Source organism: Perna viridis, chromosome 1 (genome assembly GCF_037379345.1).
Source record: "Perna viridis isolate PV_CMFRI_1.1 ecotype Kerala chromosome 1, ASM3737934v1, whole genome shotgun sequence".
In the NCBI taxonomy this organism is placed as follows: domain Eukaryota; kingdom Metazoa; phylum Mollusca; class Bivalvia; order Mytilida; family Mytilidae; genus Perna; species Perna viridis.
The window spans coordinates 36,973,525-36,995,530 of record NC_142445.1 but is presented as its reverse complement, the minus strand read 5'-3'; the positions used below and the strand labels follow the sequence as shown (position 1 = coordinate 36,995,530).

At 31.1% G+C, this 22,006-nt stretch overlaps 2 protein-coding genes across 5 annotated transcripts in view; one reads left to right on the top strand and one right to left on the bottom strand.

The window, feature by feature from the left end:
• Nucleotides 1–9,403, top strand: part of LOC148628591 (SCO-spondin-like) — a 40,881-nt gene extending 31,478 nt beyond the window's left edge. For 3 of the 4 annotated variants that reach the window (XM_088590597.1, XM_088590616.1, XM_088590605.1), the window contains exons 30-33: nucleotides 703–879; nucleotides 2,166–2,315; nucleotides 3,010–3,462; nucleotides 4,979–9,403. In XM_088590597.1, the coding sequence (XP_088446723.1) occupies nucleotides 703–879; nucleotides 2,166–2,315; nucleotides 3,010–3,462; nucleotides 4,979–5,076 (878 nt within the window). In that variant the 3' untranslated portion in view covers nucleotides 5,077–9,403. Of the gene's footprint in view, nucleotides 1–702; nucleotides 880–2,165; nucleotides 2,316–3,009; nucleotides 3,463–4,142 lie in introns of all 4 variants that reach the window. The other variant, XM_088590598.1, reaches the window with a different exon arrangement.
• Nucleotides 9,404–11,524: 2,121 nt separating this feature from the next.
• Nucleotides 11,525–22,002, bottom strand: LOC148628590 (guanine nucleotide exchange factor C9orf72-like). The gene is made up of 9 exons (XM_088590582.1): nucleotides 21,914–22,002; nucleotides 18,438–19,458; nucleotides 17,795–17,902; nucleotides 17,339–17,467; nucleotides 16,202–16,318; nucleotides 15,572–15,771; nucleotides 14,719–14,776; nucleotides 13,857–13,966; nucleotides 11,525–11,790 (listed from the first exon to the last, which is right to left on the bottom strand). Exons 2-9 carry the CDS (start codon nucleotides 18,996–18,998, stop codon nucleotides 11,619–11,621), a joined length of 1,455 nt encoding a protein of 484 aa, XP_088446708.1. The 5' UTR covers nucleotides 18,999–19,458; nucleotides 21,914–22,002; the 3' UTR covers nucleotides 11,525–11,618.
• Nucleotides 22,003–22,006: the final 4 nt, after the last annotated feature.

Genomic DNA, 22,006 nt, shown 5'->3' with positions numbered 1-22,006 from the left:
TTGTTATATAGGTTAACAGATGGCACTTACTTTTAAATAGAATCGATCTCTAGATTTTAGACAGTCTCACTCTCCTAAGACTAAAATTATACTAGATGTGATAAAAATTTTTAGTTACCTTTTGTCGATTTCACAAAAATTCATAAGTTATGATAGACAATAGATTGTAATGTCATGACTGATGATCAATTTTGCTTTTACAAGTTTTTGTGAAATTGACGGCAGGTTTTAATCTGAAACCAATTTTTACTAAGATTTATCCATATTAATGCAATATAGAAGTAACTATTGTTTGATTTACATAACTAATTGGCTTTTTACAAATCCAACATTTTATTTTTTCACTGACACTGCACTCTACTTGTAACATTCTACCCTTAGCAAGCTTTTCGCTTAAACCTTCACTATATTCTGTATGTTTTATTCTTATTTTTATCTATGTATATATTATAACTTGTTTTCAAATTGTAATGTTATAGGAATAATATCTCTTTGGGAATGTCAGATTCAATAATTACATTTGAGCTTATGACTGAGAATGCTAAAATATAGAATCTTAACTGTTCTAATGCTTCTTTAAAACTATTCATTTCAAAAAATGAATTTACTTGTATAAGCTCAAAACAAGTACCCAGTTTTAATGTCATATTGAAGGTATTTGCCCTTTTATTAAATTTTGTATTGACGGAATTTTAACTTCAGTAAACGGAGACTGGTTTGACTGGGGAGCATGGAGTCGATGTTCTGTCTCATGTAATGGTGGAGTGAGGTCAAGGTCACGAGAATGTGACATGAACTCCTATGGAAACCTAACTGCACCATGTGCTGGAGATTCTGTCACAACTGAAGCTTGTCATACCTTCTCCTGCAAACCTTATGGTAGGATATTTTAAACAATTGTAGTGATATGACCTTTGCTGGTAATCCAAATTTGGGTACATGAGGACAAATTGCAAAGCCATAAGTGCCACACATGAAAATCATATGAATTTCAACATATGATTATCATATAAATTGAGCATGGTTTGATTAACATATTTTATAGTTTACATATGGTTATCAAATGATTATTACATGATATTTGTATGTTTTTTCACAAGATATAATTATCATAATTATGTTAGCATGCCAAAATTTACATATGTATCATATGTCTGGAAACATTCAAAAATGCCGGTCATTGACGACAAATTTTACAGATGTCCGACGACCATTTTCCAATATCGGACATAAAAAATTGTCAACCCATATAAATTTCAGTCTGTGGTTTTATTAATGTATAAACATCCTGTCTACCTGTCTCCTAATTGTTTATTGGAAATTAATTGACAGGTGCGTGTCAATTTTAGCCGATGTGCAACCACCTACGACTGTGATTTTCTTGTAACTGATTAGTTGATTGCATAATTGAATTAACGAAAAAGATTGAGATGTCCATGTTCAGAGGTAACAAAAGCACATATGGTGCTGAAACTACGAATTAGTCGTAGTTTGTAATTATTAGTTACCGATTGAATCTTTTTAACACAGAAGTCAACTGCCTATTTAAATCAATATACAGAATGTATTTGAGATTTTCTTTTATAAATAATCAACTTTTTTTTCATCACTCGGAACTTTTCAGCTGTTTGCCAATGTGATGAAAAAGTCTGAGATATATGACGTTTTGTTTACTTGTTGAAATGTCCACGTGTGGTCGAAACCGAACTTGTTCAGATATTTTATAGAAGACAGAGTATGAAATGAAATAACACAAAATCCAATATTTATCTTAAAATAACTATATGTACATGAACAAGTTTTTTTTTCTTAAAAAGTTTTTGGATCTGAGCTGGACTGACACAAATGTCTGCTGAAGTTTGATGAAATGTCCGGTATGGGTCGTAAAAATTTCCGGACTCTTGATATGTATATCACATTTTTATCATGTGAGTTGAAACATATATGATTATCATATGTGGCACTTTGTGCAGTGTTTTGGTCCATTTATTTCATTTACTAGTCTTTATGATAAAAATATATGAAAGGCATCAAATTATCCATGTATTATTTAAGCTTGATAACCTTTAACATAATGTAACCACAATATACATTGATAAAACTTCGAAACTTTATTAAATGACCACCAATTGTAAGATGACGTTTGAAGGTGATATGTATTTCAGAGTCACACTGCACTGGCTGGAAGGATAAAGGACTGGTAGACAGTGGTTATGTTCAGGTAGCTCCTACAACCAGTGTAGGGTATCAGTTAGATGAAGTAACGGTATACTGTGATATGGAAGCCAATGGCGGAAAAGGAACTACCATTATTGGTTCGACATCATTTTATCTACTCTTTTCAGATTTTCTTTATCATGATGAGTTTTTTTTTTTATCTTTGAAGCTCAATGAAGCTTATCTGGATAAAGAAATTTCTCTGTATGATAAAGAAAAAGCTCTGATAAATTGATACTACAAATATATTATAAAGCAGTTAAAACTTTCAATATTGTTGACTATTTAATTCACTTTTTCAGTGGATGAATTTTTCAATATATAATTCAATTTTGGTTGTTATCTAACCATATTAAAATAATTAAGTACTTCTCCGTTTAAGAATCAGGCAAAATGTTTATAAGGTGTGGCACATGAAGGGAAAAAAATGCAGAGATTTTATTGCATTAACCAATTGATTATACCTGATGACCACCAGAAATAACCATCAAAGTGTTTGCAAAATTTGCCTTTTTAAGATATTGATATGTCAAATTTAGTGGAAATGCACTACGCGAAAATGGGGGAAATTTTCCCGCACTCTTTCCCTATATAAGCAGTCAAAAAATATCTATGTCACAGATGCTTCAGAATAAACTCAAATAGCCTTTTAGTTGTTTTCTAGATGTACTAAATATATTTTAGGCAAAAATGACTAAATTGGGGGAAATGATGTGCCACCCATTGCCTGATTCTTATTTTATTAACATGTACTTTTCACTGTACATTTGGCATCATTTCAATTTTGTACAGGTCATGACAAAGAGGAAAGAACCCGAGTATCAGGATTTGAAGGCTCAGGAGATTATGCCCTTATTTTGAACTACAATGTTTCTGTATCTCATGCTATTGCAATAATTGATGCATCAGAAAACTGCAGTCAGTTCTTAGAATGGCAATGTAAGGGAGCTGTCATTCACAATCCTAATCAAGATGGGCATTGGACAACCTACTGGTCAAGTCGTGCTTCAGCATATTTGCCAATTGGCCAGAAGAAACCACCAGAGGATTATTTCCCTGGAGCAGTCCCAGGTAGTGGTATGTGTGCTTGTGGATCCAATAGAACAGCCAACAATACTAACACATGTGATGAGCCTGGATATACATGTAACTGTGACATCAATGATGCTCAGTGGAGAGCTGATGGAGGATATGTTACAGAAAAGACTAAGTTACCCATTGTGGCTTTTTATGCTGGGGATACAGGTAATTACTTTTATTGAATAATTTTTCATTAGGGAGTGCATCTTTTATAATGGAGGTAATTATTGAGGGTGGTTGGGGTATCTTTAGGGGATACAATATACAATTGAAAATGTTTTTACGAGTAAACATCCAATGAAATGCTTTTCATTTACATGTAACAGTGGAAGCTGAAGCAATTTTAATTTTAGAGAATTTTCAAAGTGCAGTAATTATTTAGGAATAAGATTTGTAATGTCACCAGTTTAAACTAGTGTTATTTCTACATGAGTTATTATAATTACAAAGCAATCTTTAATCACTTATACTGATGACATCATCTTATATTCTGAGCACTATGATATGGTTGCCCTAAGCAGGAGAGGTATCTACACAGTAATATATGAATGGTATATGTATGAAAATCTCTGGAGAATTTTATTTTTTTAATATATACATTGTTTCCTGCCATTTATGTCCTTCCTATATGTTTGTCTCATTTAATGGACTATAACTGATCAGTGCATTTGGTAGATCTCCAGTCAAAAATAACTGAACAGACATAAATGAACAAATTTTACCTTATGAATATATCATTTTATACAACTTGAGGGAATTATAGTAGTTACAAAAAGTAATTGTACAGTATCTTTACCAAGGATTATAGACTGATAAATTTTACATCATTTTATCCCTGTTTTAAGGTGGTTCAGACGAAGATGCATATCATGTTATTGGACCGTTTGAATGTTATGGAATCATCTAAGCCGTCATCTGGATTCTCATCTTTACTGACTTTCTGAGAACTTGCTCCCTATGCGTAGCATTCTCTGCTTTTTCTACTACATATTGCTTTTGCTTTGCAACTTTAGCCTAGTTTTTTCTGAACATATCCTTTCAGATTAGTACTTTCATCATACAGCAATTTCTTTTTCTTGCTTTTATTCAAAACCACTTACTTCAAAACATGTTATCCAGTAGTTAACTTATTATTATAGTCATCATTTCCAATTATTTGTTTTTAGTACCCATACTATTATGATGCACTTATTTCCTTATAGTCACATCCTTTTGCTACATTATCATATTTCCTACCATATAGCTAGATTTCCTGTTTTTGTTTGTGATTCTTTGTTTTTAGACTAGTAACTGTATTAGAAACAAATATCCAATAATGAAAATCTCAATATGATTTTATTTTAAGCTCGTATTTTGGGCTTTACAAGTAAACTATCCAGAAATAATACTTTAATATTTTTAAAAAGATGGTTTTATTTAAGCTTATATGTTGGGCAATGCAAGTAAAATATCTAAAAACAATACTTTGATATTTTAAAAAAAGATTAATTGACTTTCCTATGGTAAAAACATTTAGAAGTTAAAATAATAGATGGTTTTGTGCAAAATAGCACAATTTAATTTTTTTTTTTCAGGAAACAATTACTATACTCCACTTAATTTTTGTAGTATTACTATGAAGTTGATTATTCACTGCGTTCCTATACACTGCACTGCTTAATTTATTTTTCTGCATTTTTAGGCAATGAAGGAGTTGAAGAAGGAGCAGTTACTGTTGGGAGAGTCAAATGTTATGGAAATGCACCTGCTGTAGACTGGTCCTCATTTTTTGGACGATAGTAGTTTTAGACACTTTTCATCTGCACCTGCTTTTTTTTTGGTTTTCTGCTTATCATTGAAGGGAAAAACTGTATTTTATGTATTTGAAACTAGCATTAGTTTATGTTTTAGTTTTGTAGAATATTGTTAAAGTAATATGAAACAACAAAATTAAATTTTCTGTTAACTGGAATATTTTTGTGCTGTTCTATACATCGTATTGTAAAAAAAATGTATGTGCAAAACTTTTCAGTGATCCAATGCATATTTCCCAACAGAATAAGAGGCCGCCTGCTATAAATGCAAATCATAGTTAATGACGTTTTAAATATTTCTAACTAAAAGTTTGTTAATCAGTAATCTTCAATGGAGTCTGTTTAGTTGAGATACATTTCGTCAATGATTTGTCAGGTAACCACCTACTATCATTGGATTAACTGACCCACAAGTAAATCATAAACATGGTCATAATACAGCTTGGCATTGCAGTTTAAAATTTTACTTTTTTCAGTACTTGGATAAAGTATAACCTGAATAATCCTATTGTTATATTATGTTCCTAGGATTACATTTTCTGCTATATAAATAAAGCTTGTATCATATTACTTTAAGGTTGCTACAAAAGATGTCTTGCTCTTGAAGTATTAAATCTTGTTTAATATTTCAAAGTAAGAAAGATTTTTCATTCAAAATATAAAGGTTTGAATTTTATCCAGATTAAAAGAGTTGCATTTTCTTTGATCAATATTAAGCCCTGTTGTTCAGTGAAAATTTTTGCTTATCAACTAAAATGCCTTTTTGACGTATTCTTATTTTTAAAAAAATGACTTAATCCATACAAAAAATATTGATGAGCTTTTAGGTCAATAACATGTCAAAATGATGTCACAAATTACTGTTACTATGCAATTTTCATGGATTACTTAAGAAACTGGGAGGTTTGCCAAAGATTTTTTATCAGGAAATATTGGCCACATGCCTCAACAAAGTAAGATATTTTGTCAAGAAATGCCTTGATACAGTAGACATTCGTGATTGAAATATTTAAATTGTGAACACATGTGACCAATATTTCCTGTATAAAAAAATGTCACAAAATTTAGTGTTGTCTATTTATTTCATCAAATATGCACATTTTATGTGCATTTTTCACATCTGTTTCCGTGTTAGGCATGCATTGACTGTAAAAAAGGTTTTGTAATTGAAGTAAGCATACATTTTACTTGATATTATGCAGTATCCATATTAATTTAAAAAACTTTATTTTAAGGGTCAAATTTGATATAAACTGAGTATATCCCCATTCTACATTTTTTAAATACTTAATATTGATGTCTAAATGGCTTACAAGGAACTTTGTTTTACAAGATGGATGTTTTGAAATTCAAATATAATAATGTATTATTTTGGCCATTTTAAAACATATTTACTAGCTGATCATGAAAATAGACCCATCTCTGGTGCAACAAGTCTTCCTTCGCTTAAGGTAAAAAACCTGAAAAATACCTCTAATATATTTTGAAAGTACAGAATATTCCAGCTTATTAATTTTTGTTTAAAGAATTTTTGTATTTTTTTTCTTTGAATTGTCTCATTATTCAGTTCATAGAAAATCATGTGCACTAATGACAACTGTTGTCAATTTGACAATTGAAAGATCACTTCCAAAGACTTCACAATCATACACTTTATTTTTAATATCACTTATGATAAAGGTGAACTTTTTGGACCTACCCAAAATGGACCATAATTGAAAATGTGACAGTCAGGGACAAATTATTCAGAATTTCAGCGATTCTGAACAAAGAACAAAAGTTCTTTATATATAGATTGCTAAATATCCTTAAGAAGCGCAACACAGCAGGTTGAGATCTAAGTTGGGTGAAACCAAGCAGCCAGCTGAGCACACTTATATGCGCAAGCATCAAAAAAGATTTTATCAATTTAATTTTATAATTTTACTACATAAGGCAAAAATTTTTCACCATGCAAACAAATCAGGAACTGAAAATGTCTATGACTTTTGGCAGGGCGATTACACAAGGAGGAAGGATACCATGTGGTCGGTCCAGTCACATGTTTTGGTAGAAACTAGTGGTAAATGTTGTTTCCTACACCGTATTTGTTGTGCTCTCACATCGGATATATTAAATTATAAAAGTAAAAACTTGTTCAAAGACTTAAGTAATTTTTTGCTGATGTACATTTCAGTGATGTTTTTATTGCAGGACATCCATCTTTTGTGACATTGTTTTTCAGGTTGTCTTATTGATATTACATTGCTGTTGAACTTATAAAACAAACTTGTTGTTAGACTTGATTACAATTTGTAGATAGAATTTGTCAAGTTATAGTAATTATATGTTGGGATGAGGTATGCAAAATGTAACGGTACCTATTCTGATGTAGAGTCATACACATTTTCATCAAACTTTTTCGCATAATAACATTTGTGACATTTTTTTCATTTTTAAGAACTGCCAAAAAATGTTTGAAATTCTTTCTTAATTTCATTCCAATATGAATATAGAAACTTTCAATGCATTTGTGTGGAATGTATTCTTTGGTAGTCAAATCTAATTGTTTTTACAAGTATCCTGAAATATTTAAACAATCTGAACCATCGTTTTATATATACAGTGGAATTGATGACTAATCCTAATTCAAACAAAGTATATAGGAATCACCCTGTGTCTCTCATGATTCCATGTTTTTTTTGTCCATATGTTTTGTAAGTGCAACTCCATATAAATCTCTCAATGAAATGTGATGAAATTTTACAGAAAGGTTAGACATCATATGTAGATGTGCATGATGATGAGAGAAGATACTTGTAATTATTTTATAATGTCAGCAAAGTGAGATAATCCAACTCAATATTGTGATGAAATTTTTTGGCTAAGTTAAGCATTATTTGTAGATGTGCAATTCAGATATTAAAGCCCCCTTGAAGCATGGGTAATCTTTTTGTTAGATTATTCACAGTATACTTACACAAGAAGTTAAATCTTATTAAGATATTTGAAATGTTTGTCTTTTTTAAACTTTTTACTGAAAAGGAGTTGTGAATGCAATGTAATAATGTAACACAGAAGTCACACCAAAAGAAGTTTTTTCCCTTGATTTATTACTTTGGGGTTTTCTTAAACTTTTTGAGTCCTACTTATCCATTTCAACATCGGATCAATTGATGTACTCCATTGTTTAAAATACTGTTGGTAGACTGTAGTATACAAAATGTTTCTAGAGAAACTAAACCAAAGTGGAAAATTATTATATAATGAAGATTATTTTGACATTTACTATTATACAATCCACTTTTTTACTGAGTTTCAATTTTCTATTTCTTCCTATTTCCATTTACAATGTATTTATAGTCATTTGTCATTGCAGTACTCTTGAAATCAGTGATATGTTTGTATCGTATTCAATTTCACCAAAGTCTGTTAAGCTTTCATTTGAAACAGAATGAAATCAGTCCAAGTTACTTTGATGCTTACATGAGATCGAAGTAAAATGCTGAATCCAAACGTTCCAATGGTTTGTAAGAGTTGTGTCCCTTACCCTAGGTCTACCTCCTTAAACACATTTTTTGTAATGTATCATATTATTTAGAATCCTTATTTACAATATCATAATGCCAGTTTAAAGTTGTTGGTTATTTACATGATGCACTACTTCTGCAAATATCAGTCCTCTAATACGCATTTTTTTTAATATATTTTAAGTAAAGTTTTGATGGCAACTTTAACACCTGTTTTTTATGTTTAACTTTCAGATTTGCATCTGCTTACTAAACTGTAATATATTATCCATATTACCTTTAAATAATAACATTAATTTCAAACTGTCTCCCTAGAAAATTATCTGTGATCTGTTGTAGTATTAGATGTATTTACCTGAAGCTCATTAAAGAAAAACTAATTATTAATGAGTACTTGTATCCTAGGTAAAGTATAATAATACAACAATTACCGGTACATCTTAGTGATTTGGGTAAAAATTAATCTTTGTTTCAACAAAATTACAAAGTTAGTTCGATCTCATGTAATCCTCTTAGAGGATTAAAAATAATTGCTAGGAAATTAAATCATGCAAAATGAAAAAAAATCTTGAAAAAGATGTTCTTCCAACAGTATTTCATTCTGATTGTTATTAAATTATATGTTGAGTTTGAAAAGTTTTGTTAAATAAATCAAGCACTTTATTCTTGTTCTTAATTTCATGTGATTACAACCATGCCTATAGCCTTTTGATTACCAGGTGGTTAGGTTAAAAGGGAAAATATAAAGCATCTGTACTGAAAAGCCTGTGTGATTGAATTATTAAAGATGAATGTATTCTGAGAGTTATGATATTACACATGTATATACCGGTAGTCTTTTTTTCCAACTCACTGAAATACTCCTTTACCTTTAGTAAAAACAACAAAACACTAGAAAAGCTAACTTGATACCCCCCCCCCCCCCCACTCCCCATTTGATAACATGCACCATTTGACCTTCAAATTGATTTGGATAAATATCAAAAATAGGTGTATAATGGGAATATGCAATAAAGATTCTGTGAAAGTTTCATCAGATCCATTCAGTGGTGTAGGAGGAGTAACAATTACCAGGTATGAAATGGTACCCCTCTGTGAAACGGAAAAAAGGAAGTAGAGGCACCAACCCACATTTGAAGGTCAGATCAGAAACCCACAGAAATAATCAAAAAAAAAAAGTATGAACTCCAACCTCTTAAAAACATCAAGGGTATGTACCAATCTAATTATAATTAGACCTATCAAATATTCCATTAATTCACAGCACATTCATGCTGAATGGAACAGTTGATAGGTCTAATTTTAATTAGATTGGGGTATGTACTAGGTGAACATATGTAGGGTAGACATCCTTTGGTTTTTGACAAACATCTGCTGAATTGCTCATACCATATCTAGGATCACATGAAAGAAAAACAATAAAAACTGTTTACAGCAAGTATAATAGACTACAAAGAACAAAGTTGGTCTTCCCTTGATTGAAAGGACTGCCTTAGATATTTTTACTGCATATTTTATGACTTTACTATAAAGCATAGAATTAACACCAATGGAAAAATCATGTTATATAGATAGCAGTGTTTTACTGAATGTTCCCAGCGTAAAAAAAAAATTGATAATTCACACTGTGAAATAAATTCAGTAATTTCATTCTCGCACTTTCTCCCGCCAGAACGTCACAACACGAATATCAATCCGTCTTTCACAAAAATTTTAATTTATGCTGAAAACAGCAACGAAAATGGAGGAAATCTATATACTCAATAGGATAATCAATTGGTTATTGTGAATAACAAAAATATGATCACTCCTGCCAAGAGAGCATAAAGATTTAACTCTTTAAGACCATCTCTATCCCCTCAAATGGACTATTGTAAAAATCATTCAAAATAGACAGTAGTTTTATTTTACTATAGGTGTGTTCAATGAACAATTAATGGTTGGTTATGGTTATGGCTCTGCTCTTGAATTTGTAACTAGTATTGAATAATGCTAACCTAAGGATGCGGTGGCACCTTATGGTCAATATCAAAGATTTTTTCAAAATCAGAAAAAATATTTGTTTTTTGCTCTAATTCCTAAATGATTCAAGTAACAACCAACATTATTGCTCCCAACCTTCCATTGTTGGTATGGTGATTATTGGTACAATTAGTGAGGTTAATGTATTTTCACTCAAGTTATTGTCTGGACATCAGGAAAGCCTTATTCTGGCACCTTATTTGCCCCCTAATTTCTTAAGTGTTCAAGTCACAACCCTTAAAATCAATGCAACACCTTTTTCTAATTGTAAAGCACCTTGTGATACACCATTCATGTTTCATTTTATTGTCAAGACATCAGGAAATTCTTGTTTTTGGTCCCTAATATCCTAAATGGTTCAAGTCTTTACTCTGAAAACCAATCCTGCCTTCCTTCTGTGATATTTCACCTTATGGTACAATTTCTTACAAATATATATAAAAAATATACTTACACTCAAATTAATATCTGGATCCAAATGTCTAGAGACCCTGGACAACAAGACCACCTATGATGACAAAGATGACAGTGCCATATCATATGACTACAATTTTTTTTGCCCCTGTATAAAAATTGGTCTAGAATGGCACTCAAGTATGTGTATAAGGTAGGGTTCACTTGACATAATGATCAAACATTTTCATTATGAAATATCAGGAATATCTTTTGTGCAGTCCATTGTGTTTGAGTTTCCTAGAATTAGATTTTTGTTGTAGTTACAAAATGTTAACAAGAAATCAACCACATCTTACAGTGAATGAAACCTCAAAATCCATCAAAACCTATATTACCAAATAAATGATAATTATTTACTGCAGCCAATGCATGGAAGGATAGAGATAACATTTATGGACATATTTTGTAAGAACAAAGACAGATTGTATCACTATAATCAAAATAACATTTTGAGCATTAATAAATTTATTGAAAATATTATTTTTAGTGACAAGAAATCATCCTTGTCATATCACAGACAAAAATGCATAGGATATCTATATTAAAAACCAGCACTTTGACTATTCATGTAATCTTTCATCAGAAACCAATAGAGTCCTGGTTTTAATTTTTCTGCGACAGCAAGTACTATCATCAGATCACCATCAGCTGGAAGGCACAAATCATGGCGTATCTTTTTTAGGCCTCCTTTAAATGGATGAGAACCACTGTTCCTGTTCAAAATACAGTAGTTTAGATCAGAATGAATCCTAGTAAACATAGTTAAATATTCAAAAATGAACTTTATCTCAACATGAAATTTCAATTGAAATTCATATATACCTGTTTATGTACAAGAGGAGATATAAAATTGTACTATAAATGAAGAAAATGTTTTGTTAATGTATTACTGTTTTTTAATATATGTACCATAAAATTTTGGCAGTAGTTAAAAATGTATAATGTGCGAGTTGCAACTAGAAATTGAGATGGAATCAATCTTTGTGGGCCCCGCCATGGCAATTAAGCCATATACAGGAAATGAATTTGGGAAAAGTTAACCAAATCAAAATTCTCAGTTTTTAATACAGCACTCATACTCAATAGAAACATTTACTAGTTAAGAATATTCTGAACACAAGTCTGTCACTGAAGAATTTGACCTTGAGGTCAAAGTTCAAAGTCATGGGCCACTATCCATGATATGCTGCACATTGACTTTATGTAATCTACCCACATGCCAAATATCAAAAGACAAAGAAGTTGCAGCCCGGATGCCAGTTTTCACTGAAAAAAACAGGAAATTGACCTTGAGGTCAAAGTTCAAGGTCATGGGCCACTATCCATGGTATAGATTTACGTGATCTACCCATATGCAAAATATCAGACAAATCAAAGTGTTCTTGGCACTAGAGATTTTTGATTCTGGTGAAAATTGTAGCATGAACAAACTTTAAAAGATTACATGATGTAAAATAAAACTGTAATAATACATCTGTGTTTCCAATATTATTTATAACGGTTTTTTTTTTCTTAATATGTAAAAACTGAATGTCAATCATTACTACTGATTTCTGAAGTGTAAACTGTAATCAATAGTTAAACAGTGTCCGACTTCACACACCTTTACAAATTTTGTTCCTTTCAACTTTTTTCCCCAAATTTTTTAACCTTTCCAAAATTTAATTTGCATTTACATTTGAAAACTATTTTAACTGAGTATTTATCCTACATTGTAATTGTACCCAAATAAAACCAAATTTACCTTTAGGAAATACTTTCCTTGATAAACACAAGATTTTCCAACACTAGACACTATTTATCAATTTGAATATTCTCGCCAATTTTACTTGGTTACAATCACTACTTTTCACCTCCCATTTTTTTATCATAAAATATAAATGACAGGATGAAGATTTTGATTGAAATTACGTTAAATGGAACATGCTTAACACATTTAATGTTCCCTGACACAATACTTCAAGAACTTAGATCCCTAAATGAATTTTATTACTAAATATCTTTCAAGGCCAAAAGGAGTCCCTCAAATCCTCAATTGATTTGAAGACTAGATCTTAAACTTTATTTTGCAGTAATAATAGAATATTATTAAGTTGAATAATTGTCAGATACATATTTACTGGTTATAAAATGTCAAATGGATTTACATTTGGACTATATTTTCTTGTAGAGTTCAGAAATAGTACGAAAATTCCAGGCATGGACAGGTGACATAAGGTATTTTTATCCAGATGAATCAAAAACCCAAAAAGTTAAAGCCCAGACACGAGTTTGTAATGGATGGACGGTGACCACCTTTTGTGGCGAGGCCCTAATTATTTCAACAGCATAGTCAGTCACATGTTGTGCCATAGTAGGCCCAGAGTTCAAATTTTGACATATATGACCATACTGAGGTACAATTTGGAGATACCTGTAATGTATTAGAAGATTTGGTGGGGTCAATTGTGGATTTGACAGTGGCAAATGGAGCTTACTGGCAATGCATAATCACAGCCAGTATTGACAGGATATTTGCCATTGTCAAATCTAGATTGATGCCTCCAAATCTTTAATTACAAAAGAGTTAACTCTATTCTAATACAATTGTCAAATATATATCTGTGAAAATAACTATTAAAAATTCTTAAATTAAATCTGTGCATGCCTTAAAAATTTGCAACGGTCAATCATGGAATTAAAATCTTTGATGTGATCCAATGAAATTACTCAATACAATGAATGTTGCATTAAAATGAGTAATCAACTTTAGATGCCATGATTAATTTAACAAACTTACGTTTCCCCTTCAAGGTATTTCACAAGACAACGAGCTTTCATCTGGATTGTTCTCATAAACTGGGCAATGAAAGCTTCTCTGACACCACAAGTAGGTGGCAGCTTGTCAAGCTATATAAAAAAAATGATATAGTGATAAATTGATACAGTACTTGTAACTCTATATAGGAAACTTACTAAACAGTTAAGGTGAAGAAGACCATTCAGATTACTTCCATTAAATCATCATAAAGCTGTAGACCTTATTTTTTAATGTCTAGCGTGTCTTCGTCCCTTCAAACAGGAAGTTATGGTCAAGTAAAACTTCAAATAGAGAAGTCATGATAAAGCTGTTTACAAAATATGAAGTCATTCTGCATTGTAGAAGCTGAGAAAATTAAAATCAATTTTTGGGGGTGAACAATGGAAGGACTAAGTGATGCAGTGTAGTCCCCTCTCAAAATGGAGTATGATAACAGATCTGAGTAAGCAACTGCAACAATTTTGTCTAACTGTATTTTTAAGTACAGGTCCACTTAAAAATGATGCAAATGATGATAAATAAATATTTTAGTTAACTGTCTTAATAATGTAAATTCACCTAATAAGTCTCAGTAATGATTTGTCAATCAATGAAAGTAATAGAAAGAAGAAACACTACAGGGAACAAAAATGAAAAGAAATATTTCCCATAAAACTTATCCAAATTGTTGTGACTAATTTCTTTTCTTTCCCAACTTTATATGAAACTCAGTTCTTCATCATAAATTTATCTTTCAAAAAGATTTTGGTAGTTTCAGAAAGTTTTCAATAATTTTCCACTTATCATCATCTTTTTCTGAATATGCATGATTTTTAGATGAACCAATATGTGTGTAACTTACATCTTCAAGTAGACTGTGCACCAAGGTTTCTGCATGGGACTGTGATAACAGGATTTCTCTGAGTTATAAAATATAAAGTTATGATAAGTTCTAGATGTTGCACTAATTGGCATATTTGTTTTTACCACAAATTTAAGTATTTTAAAAAAAGGATTCAGATATTTCAAGGATGCTTTTCCTTTTTATGACAATTGTTTGTGGTGTAAAAAAAAATTAACTGATTGCTTATAATTTTTTTTAAAATTTAAACTGTTAGTACAATAGACATTTCATGAATTTCTGAAATTAAAATTTCTGTAGTACTACTCAGTAATACTTTAGGCTTGGTCATTCATCTAATTTTTATTTTTTTTGTTGTGTTTGCTTTCAGTAGCAATATGTTATTTGTGGAATCTGTTTGTTTTCTAGAGTTGATCTCTGTTCCTTGACAATTGTTTCCATTTGTTCACTATTGAGTTGAGAAAGTCTTTCCATATTTGAACAAGTTGAAACAGGTGTAAGTTTCATGTAAATTTTCAACCAATATCTATATAAACATAAAAAAAACAAGTACTTGCAATAAAGACAGAATGATGGACAGACAGAAAGACACTGAACCTAAAAGTACTGTTTGCTTCACCAATAGGATACTTATCTAGGACCTACGGCTAGTCTATAGACATCAATGAAAAGGAGAAGCTTAAGTAAATTCTGTTTGAAATACATCAATATTGATTTTTTTTGTTAATGTAGTCTTGCTGTAAAACTTCTCCCTGTCCCATCTTCCAAATGGAAAAAGTGAGCATAAATCAGGAGAAGTTATTGTTCATTTCTCCCTCTAGATTAGGCCCTCCTATCATTCTAGTAAACAAACCCTGAAGGATGTGGAATGACTGTATTCTCCCCTCCAATGATTGATAACAACTCATTTTTCTGTGAATTATAGCTATGTACAATATGGTCAGAGAAATGTGGAGTCTGTTTAATATCCACAGCTGTTATGTCAATCACAGTTGAAGGATACTTGCTGTACAACAATTCATGGACTGGTAATTCTATTCTCTGATGTGGTTTCTAAAAAACAAAACAAAAAAAACAAAAACAAAAATACATGACAATCAACTGTAATATACATTAATCTAGACATTAATGAACACATTTTGATTCAATTCCCTAGAAAAAAATGTCATTTTATTGAGTAGAAAAAATCCAAAATTTTAGTTGCTTTTATTAAGTTGTAATGCAAAGACAAAACTCTAATTTGGTAAGAAAAGATGTCAAGGGAAACAACAGAGATAGTTAAATACAAATAAACAAACAAGAGAGAGCCTTCAACAGAGACTTGCACTCACATTAAACAGTAAGCTCTTATAACCCATTTCATTTTTTAGATTGTACTAATAAAACTCAATCAAAATTGAATAACAGGAACGAAAATTTATTTCATGAAGATTATTTACAAGATATAAAAGATATACATTGTAGTGATAACTTTTAAACTTGCCCTCATTAGCCCTTGTAACCAGAGATCATGATGATATGTATTCATATTTCCCCCACAAAACAACAAGGAACATTTTCTCTCTTCCTCTATGTTGAAAAAGCAAAGTGTATGTATCATCTGAAATTAGATAAAAAATTTCACTGAAGCTTTAGCTATTTTTACTAATATTCTGAAAATAATTCCCTGCTTGATAATAAATATTTACTGTACTTTTTTACTTCTTAGGTGATTCAAATAACTATGCACAAAACTAGAAGAAAAATACATTAATATTTAAAGTAAAAATTAAACTGCATGGCCATAAACCACTATCCACGGAACATGACACATCATCTTTAGGCAATCAATCCACATGCCAAATATCAAAAGGCCACACTGAAAGACAAAAAAGTTACAGCCCAGACAGGAGTTTGTCAGTGAAAAACAGGAATTTGACCTTGAGGTCAAAGTTCAATGTAAAAGGTCAATATCCATGGTACACAACAAATTATCCTTATGTGATCTACCCACATGCCAGATATCAAAAGACCACACCGAAAGACAAATAAGTTACAGCCTGGACACAAGTTTGGGACTGTAAAAAAAAACAGGAATTTGACCTTGAGGTCTAAGTTCAAGGTCATATGTCAATATCCATGGTATGCAACTCATTGTCTTTAGGTGAACTACCCACATGCCAATATCAAAAGCTCACATTGAAAAATTTACAGCCTGGACACGAGTTACTCAGTAAAAAAGAGGAATTTGACTTTGAGGTCAAAGTTCAAGGTCATAGACCAATATCAATGGTACGTGACACACCCTCTTTAGGTGATCTACCAACATGCAATATATAAAAAGCCTATATCGAAAGACAAAAAATTACAGCCGGACACAATAATTTAACAGTAACAATTCATTACTGAGAAGTATCAGAAATACCTCAGCCAATGCCCACAAGTGATACCCCTGTATCCCAACTTAAGTACATGTGTACCATAGCATATTTTGAGCTTATTAAAATATTCAGTGACTGTTAATTATGTAAAACATGATGGACAGATGGATGGAAAAGAACACACAAGTAAAACAGTACCCAGTATATCCCCATCCCCTTCTTCACTGAGGGGATGTAATAATAAATTTTGTCTAACTTACCATATTAATATCATCTTCCTTGTTTCCAATTACTAATGTCTTTCCAAATGTCATCAGGTGTGACACAATACAGTGATGAAGGAATTCCCTTTCCAAAGTATGAGATGGACAGAAATAGGTATCTGTAAGCTAGGAGGTTAAAGTTCATATACAACTTAAAATGCTACATACAAAAATGTATATTAAACCAACCATTAAATTTTAATGAAATTCACTTTATCATGTGAAATATACCCATGTTTCAGGAACTAAGATAAAGCCTATTTAGTGTGGTGGAAGAACACAAAATTTATAGCTTCCATCAAATCTCTGTTTTACTTGTGTAGTTATCATAGCATTTTAAATTGAAAAATATTCATACATGTAACTTTTCAAATTGTTCCCATGATGTACAGTTTGTATAAAATAATTTCTTTTAAACTATATTTCAAATTACAGTAAGTATATTTTATATACCTTGATGTTCATAGGAAGAGATCCTGTTTTAAGAAGAGAAATACAGGTCATACATTCACTATTCTGACTAAAGAATGTAGACAAAATTTCCTCTGATGACCTAACATTCTAAAAAATGGAAGAAAAACAGGCAAACCATTCGATTTTCTTTTAAATTATTAATTACATACAAGTAATAAATCTCAGAAATATTGGCATTGGACATTTTGGTATTCCTGTTTACACTACATGCATACAAAGTATTTATGATTTATTTATGTAAGGTTTCAATTCCTAAAAAAATAGATTAATTACCCTTTTTTAAGTAGAGGGAAAACAATATTATTCTAGTTTTTTTTCATACCAACATACCAACATGCATAACTCTTCTAAACAATATATCAGGTATTGAATATTTTGCTTTCATCTAAAAAAAAATTATTTTTACAAATGAAAAATGTAAGACTCATTTTTTATATTAATTTCATCATAAAAAAAGGATTTTAAAGCGATTTTTTTTTCAAATATGGATGTACATATACCTAAAATAAGTTAGCTACATGTACATTGTAAATCTAATAATTGTAATTTAAAAATTCACATAATGCCATTAAAAGCACAAAAATATCATTGTACAAAAAGACATGTAAAGTAACAATATTACCTTATGCAACAATATTCTCAGCTTACTGATAAGTCTCTCGAGGCACCGGATCACAAGATGTTGTATGTTGAGGTAGAAAGACATATGAGATTTATCTATGAGCAATGAAATGGAATGAACTGCTGGCCCAGTCATTGAATTGGCAGTGAAAATAAAAGAGGGTATCAAAACACTTTCCTCAGAATTGGTGTAGAACTTATAGTCTATAAAACAGTTGTCACATTCCCTACAAATTTCTCCACTAAGTGCCTGACTACATACTTTATTCAAAACTAATTGAGAATAATGTGGTTTATCTGGTATGGTCCATAGGTGAGCGATCCTTGGTCCAAGAATATTGTCCCAGTGTGACAACAGTATACAGTTTATAATGCCCTCATGTTCTATTTTGATAAGTGAGGATGAAAAGGATGATGATGGTGTTGTCGGAGATAAACACTCAGTCAAACCATAGTCATTATCTATATTGACTTCTTTAGTACCTACTTTAATAACACCGGCATCTACATTTGGTCTAGTGACAATTTTTAAACTCTTGGATTTTTCGGGTTGACTAGTCATCCTTCAACATTTAAAAAAGTTACAACACAAAAAGGAATGTACTCAAAATGTGGAATGCTACATCACATATTACATGATTGTAATTGATTTTTTTCTAAATTTGTTATGTATTTCTTTTTCCTACATTTAAAATGTCCCTACAACATGGGTTTCAACTCTGTATTTGATTTTAGAACAAAAACCACGTAGTCTGCTATCACAACATTTGCAAACAGAAAACTGAATGCTATTAGCATGAGGGATGTTACTATATCAGATGGTGTTGATGTTGTCTGATATAAACAAACTATAAATAGTAGCAAAACCAGGAACACAATTGCAAAGAATGTATAGTTGACAAATAGTATGATAATGCTTTCTCTATCTAAAATTTCTGATGACCAGTCCTGTCTCATAGTGGCAGGTCAGCAGCCACTACAATTATAGCATTCCTCCTTCAGTGAATATATCCCAGATATATCTACAAATATAAAAGACAATATTTTGGAGAGCAGTGCTTCAGGGGTATAAACTGCTCATTTTGTTCAAAAATGATAACAAGAATTTCAAGTAATAGTAGAAGCACTCAACAAACTTGATCACAATAGTTGCAGCTTGAAATTGAATAGGGACCCCTGCCACTATAATCTGACACTTCACCATTGTCATTTAAATGATCAAATATACAACTAAAATAACAAATATACAAAATCAGCTCATTGGCAACAACTACTCTTGCCTTTTTATCTTACGGTAGAAATTTTTCACTGAACAGAAGTTACACCCATGTATTTAAGTTTTGTGCAAATGCTACTTTTAGGAAGTTCTACATTTGTATAGTAAGTGGTTCATTAAGGAAATTTGCTGCCTAGAAATTATAGAGCATCTCATGCACATGGTAGATAAGCTATTTCACTGACTGTACAGGCTCAGTGGTATGGAGCATCACACTCACACTTGAACCAGGGACTCTTTATTACACTGCCTACAAGAACAATGTAAAGTCTTTGGGAAAAAGGCATGCAGAAGATTCAAACTGGCGAGAAGAGAATTCCAAGTGATAAAAGAATATTAATAATTTTATTCATTTAGTCTCTAAACCAACCAAAGATGTACTCTGTGACTTATACATATACACTTCTATCACATGCCCTTGGCTCAAAAAAAGTTTTAATACCTATAATCATTATCGATTGAAAGTACTGATTAATCTTGTACCAGTCAATTTTTTCAGCAGTGTCAGATAAGTACCTTGTGTTTTGACATAAACCTAACAGTTAGAAATCCTACTGTATCATGTGGCTCAAGACAGGATTTAATTACTAACAAGATTTGTAATAAAGAGTAATTACTTTTAATAGGGACTTTAATATACACCCCCTGCATATAAGGACCACTGATGGCATTCATATAAAACTCTTAATTTCCCATTTCCAAACTTCATTCCTACCATTTCAAACATACATGTATATGATGAAGTTTCTTTCATAGTTGAAAAAATTTGTATTGTAGAGAAGTTCAAGCCATGGCAGTGTGAAGTTGCCACAAATGATAAACTGATTATACAAAGGGAGATTAAAGTTCATTTTTACCAATATAAAAATAGCACTATTTCTTCAACCACTTGTGACAAACAGTGGATTAAATGTGGACTTCAACCCCTTGATTTCCTAATTTCAAGCCTGTGTGCAACATTTTAAAACACTTATATGAATGCTTCCTTGAAAGATTTAGGATAGAAAAAAAGTTGATATATGAACATTTGACACATCATATCTGTTTGCAGTACCTGGAAATAACTGTTTTATCTTTTTAAATTTTCAATAAAATGCAATAAACAAGAATATTCACAAAAAATATTATTTATTAATATTTTAAAACTTAAATTTGTTTACAATTTATCAGGGACATACAATACGAATTTGTATTACAATTTTATACATGTATGTCCCAGAACTTATAAATGAGCAAATATATGAAAGCTTTTCTAAAAATTCATCAAACTAACACTTGAATAACTTTCATCCAAGCAAAACACTACATCATGATACACTGAAGCTTCAGAAATAGCTAGACAAAACATTTACAAGACATCTATATTTTTTAAAAAAAAGTAGCTTCTGGTTGGAAGGATCTTATTATAACCCTGCAATTTAGGCAAAACCTGGGACAATTCTTCCGATAATTTTATGAATGTTTGGAATGCCCTTTGTCGTCTCTCACTTATTACTGATGAAAAATTCCTAAATAACTCAGCAAAATGCTAAATGGAATAAAGTCCTCTTTGTTGAAAAGGGAACCTATACTTTTGCTTTGGACTTCACTCGCACTTCAGGCCATTGCCTTCCTCATATTACACAAAAAGCTAGTTTCAAAGAATATTGTTCCTTTTTATATGCAGCTCAAATTGCCAATAATTAATACACATGTATTAAAAAGTACAACGATTCACCCTGTAGAGGACTTTCCTCCAAGACTGTACTTTACAAGAAGATAAAGGACATGCAATGCAAGTATCTCCATGATTTCTATAATTCCAATTGCGAGAGTTAAAAATCAGTTGATTTGTTTATAATACTACAGTTGTGCATCTCTTTAAATACAGGTCTGTAGTTATGATATATAAGCAGGGGCATATCATTGGTACAATACACAATACAAATACTTTATTGGCACAAACTCAATTACAGTGCATGGTTATGGCCCATTACAACAATAAATGTACATTACAGTGAAACATGATAAATTTAAGATATGTATGATTATTATAAGTCCCTGTGATATTAAAGGTACTGGGGTTATTTTTTTCTGTGATTCCCTAAACTTATACTCTTGTAAATATGAAAGATTCCTTGAAATTTTTGGGTGGTACGAAATACGCAGTGAATAAACTTATGTAAAATTAAAGCAATGCTCAAATGTACACAGTGTCTTACTAGAGAAAGCTGTATTAGATGTGACAGATTTTGCTGACACCCAGGTGGTGTATAGACGAAAATTCTGAAGTATTTCCGAAAGGTTAAGTTCCG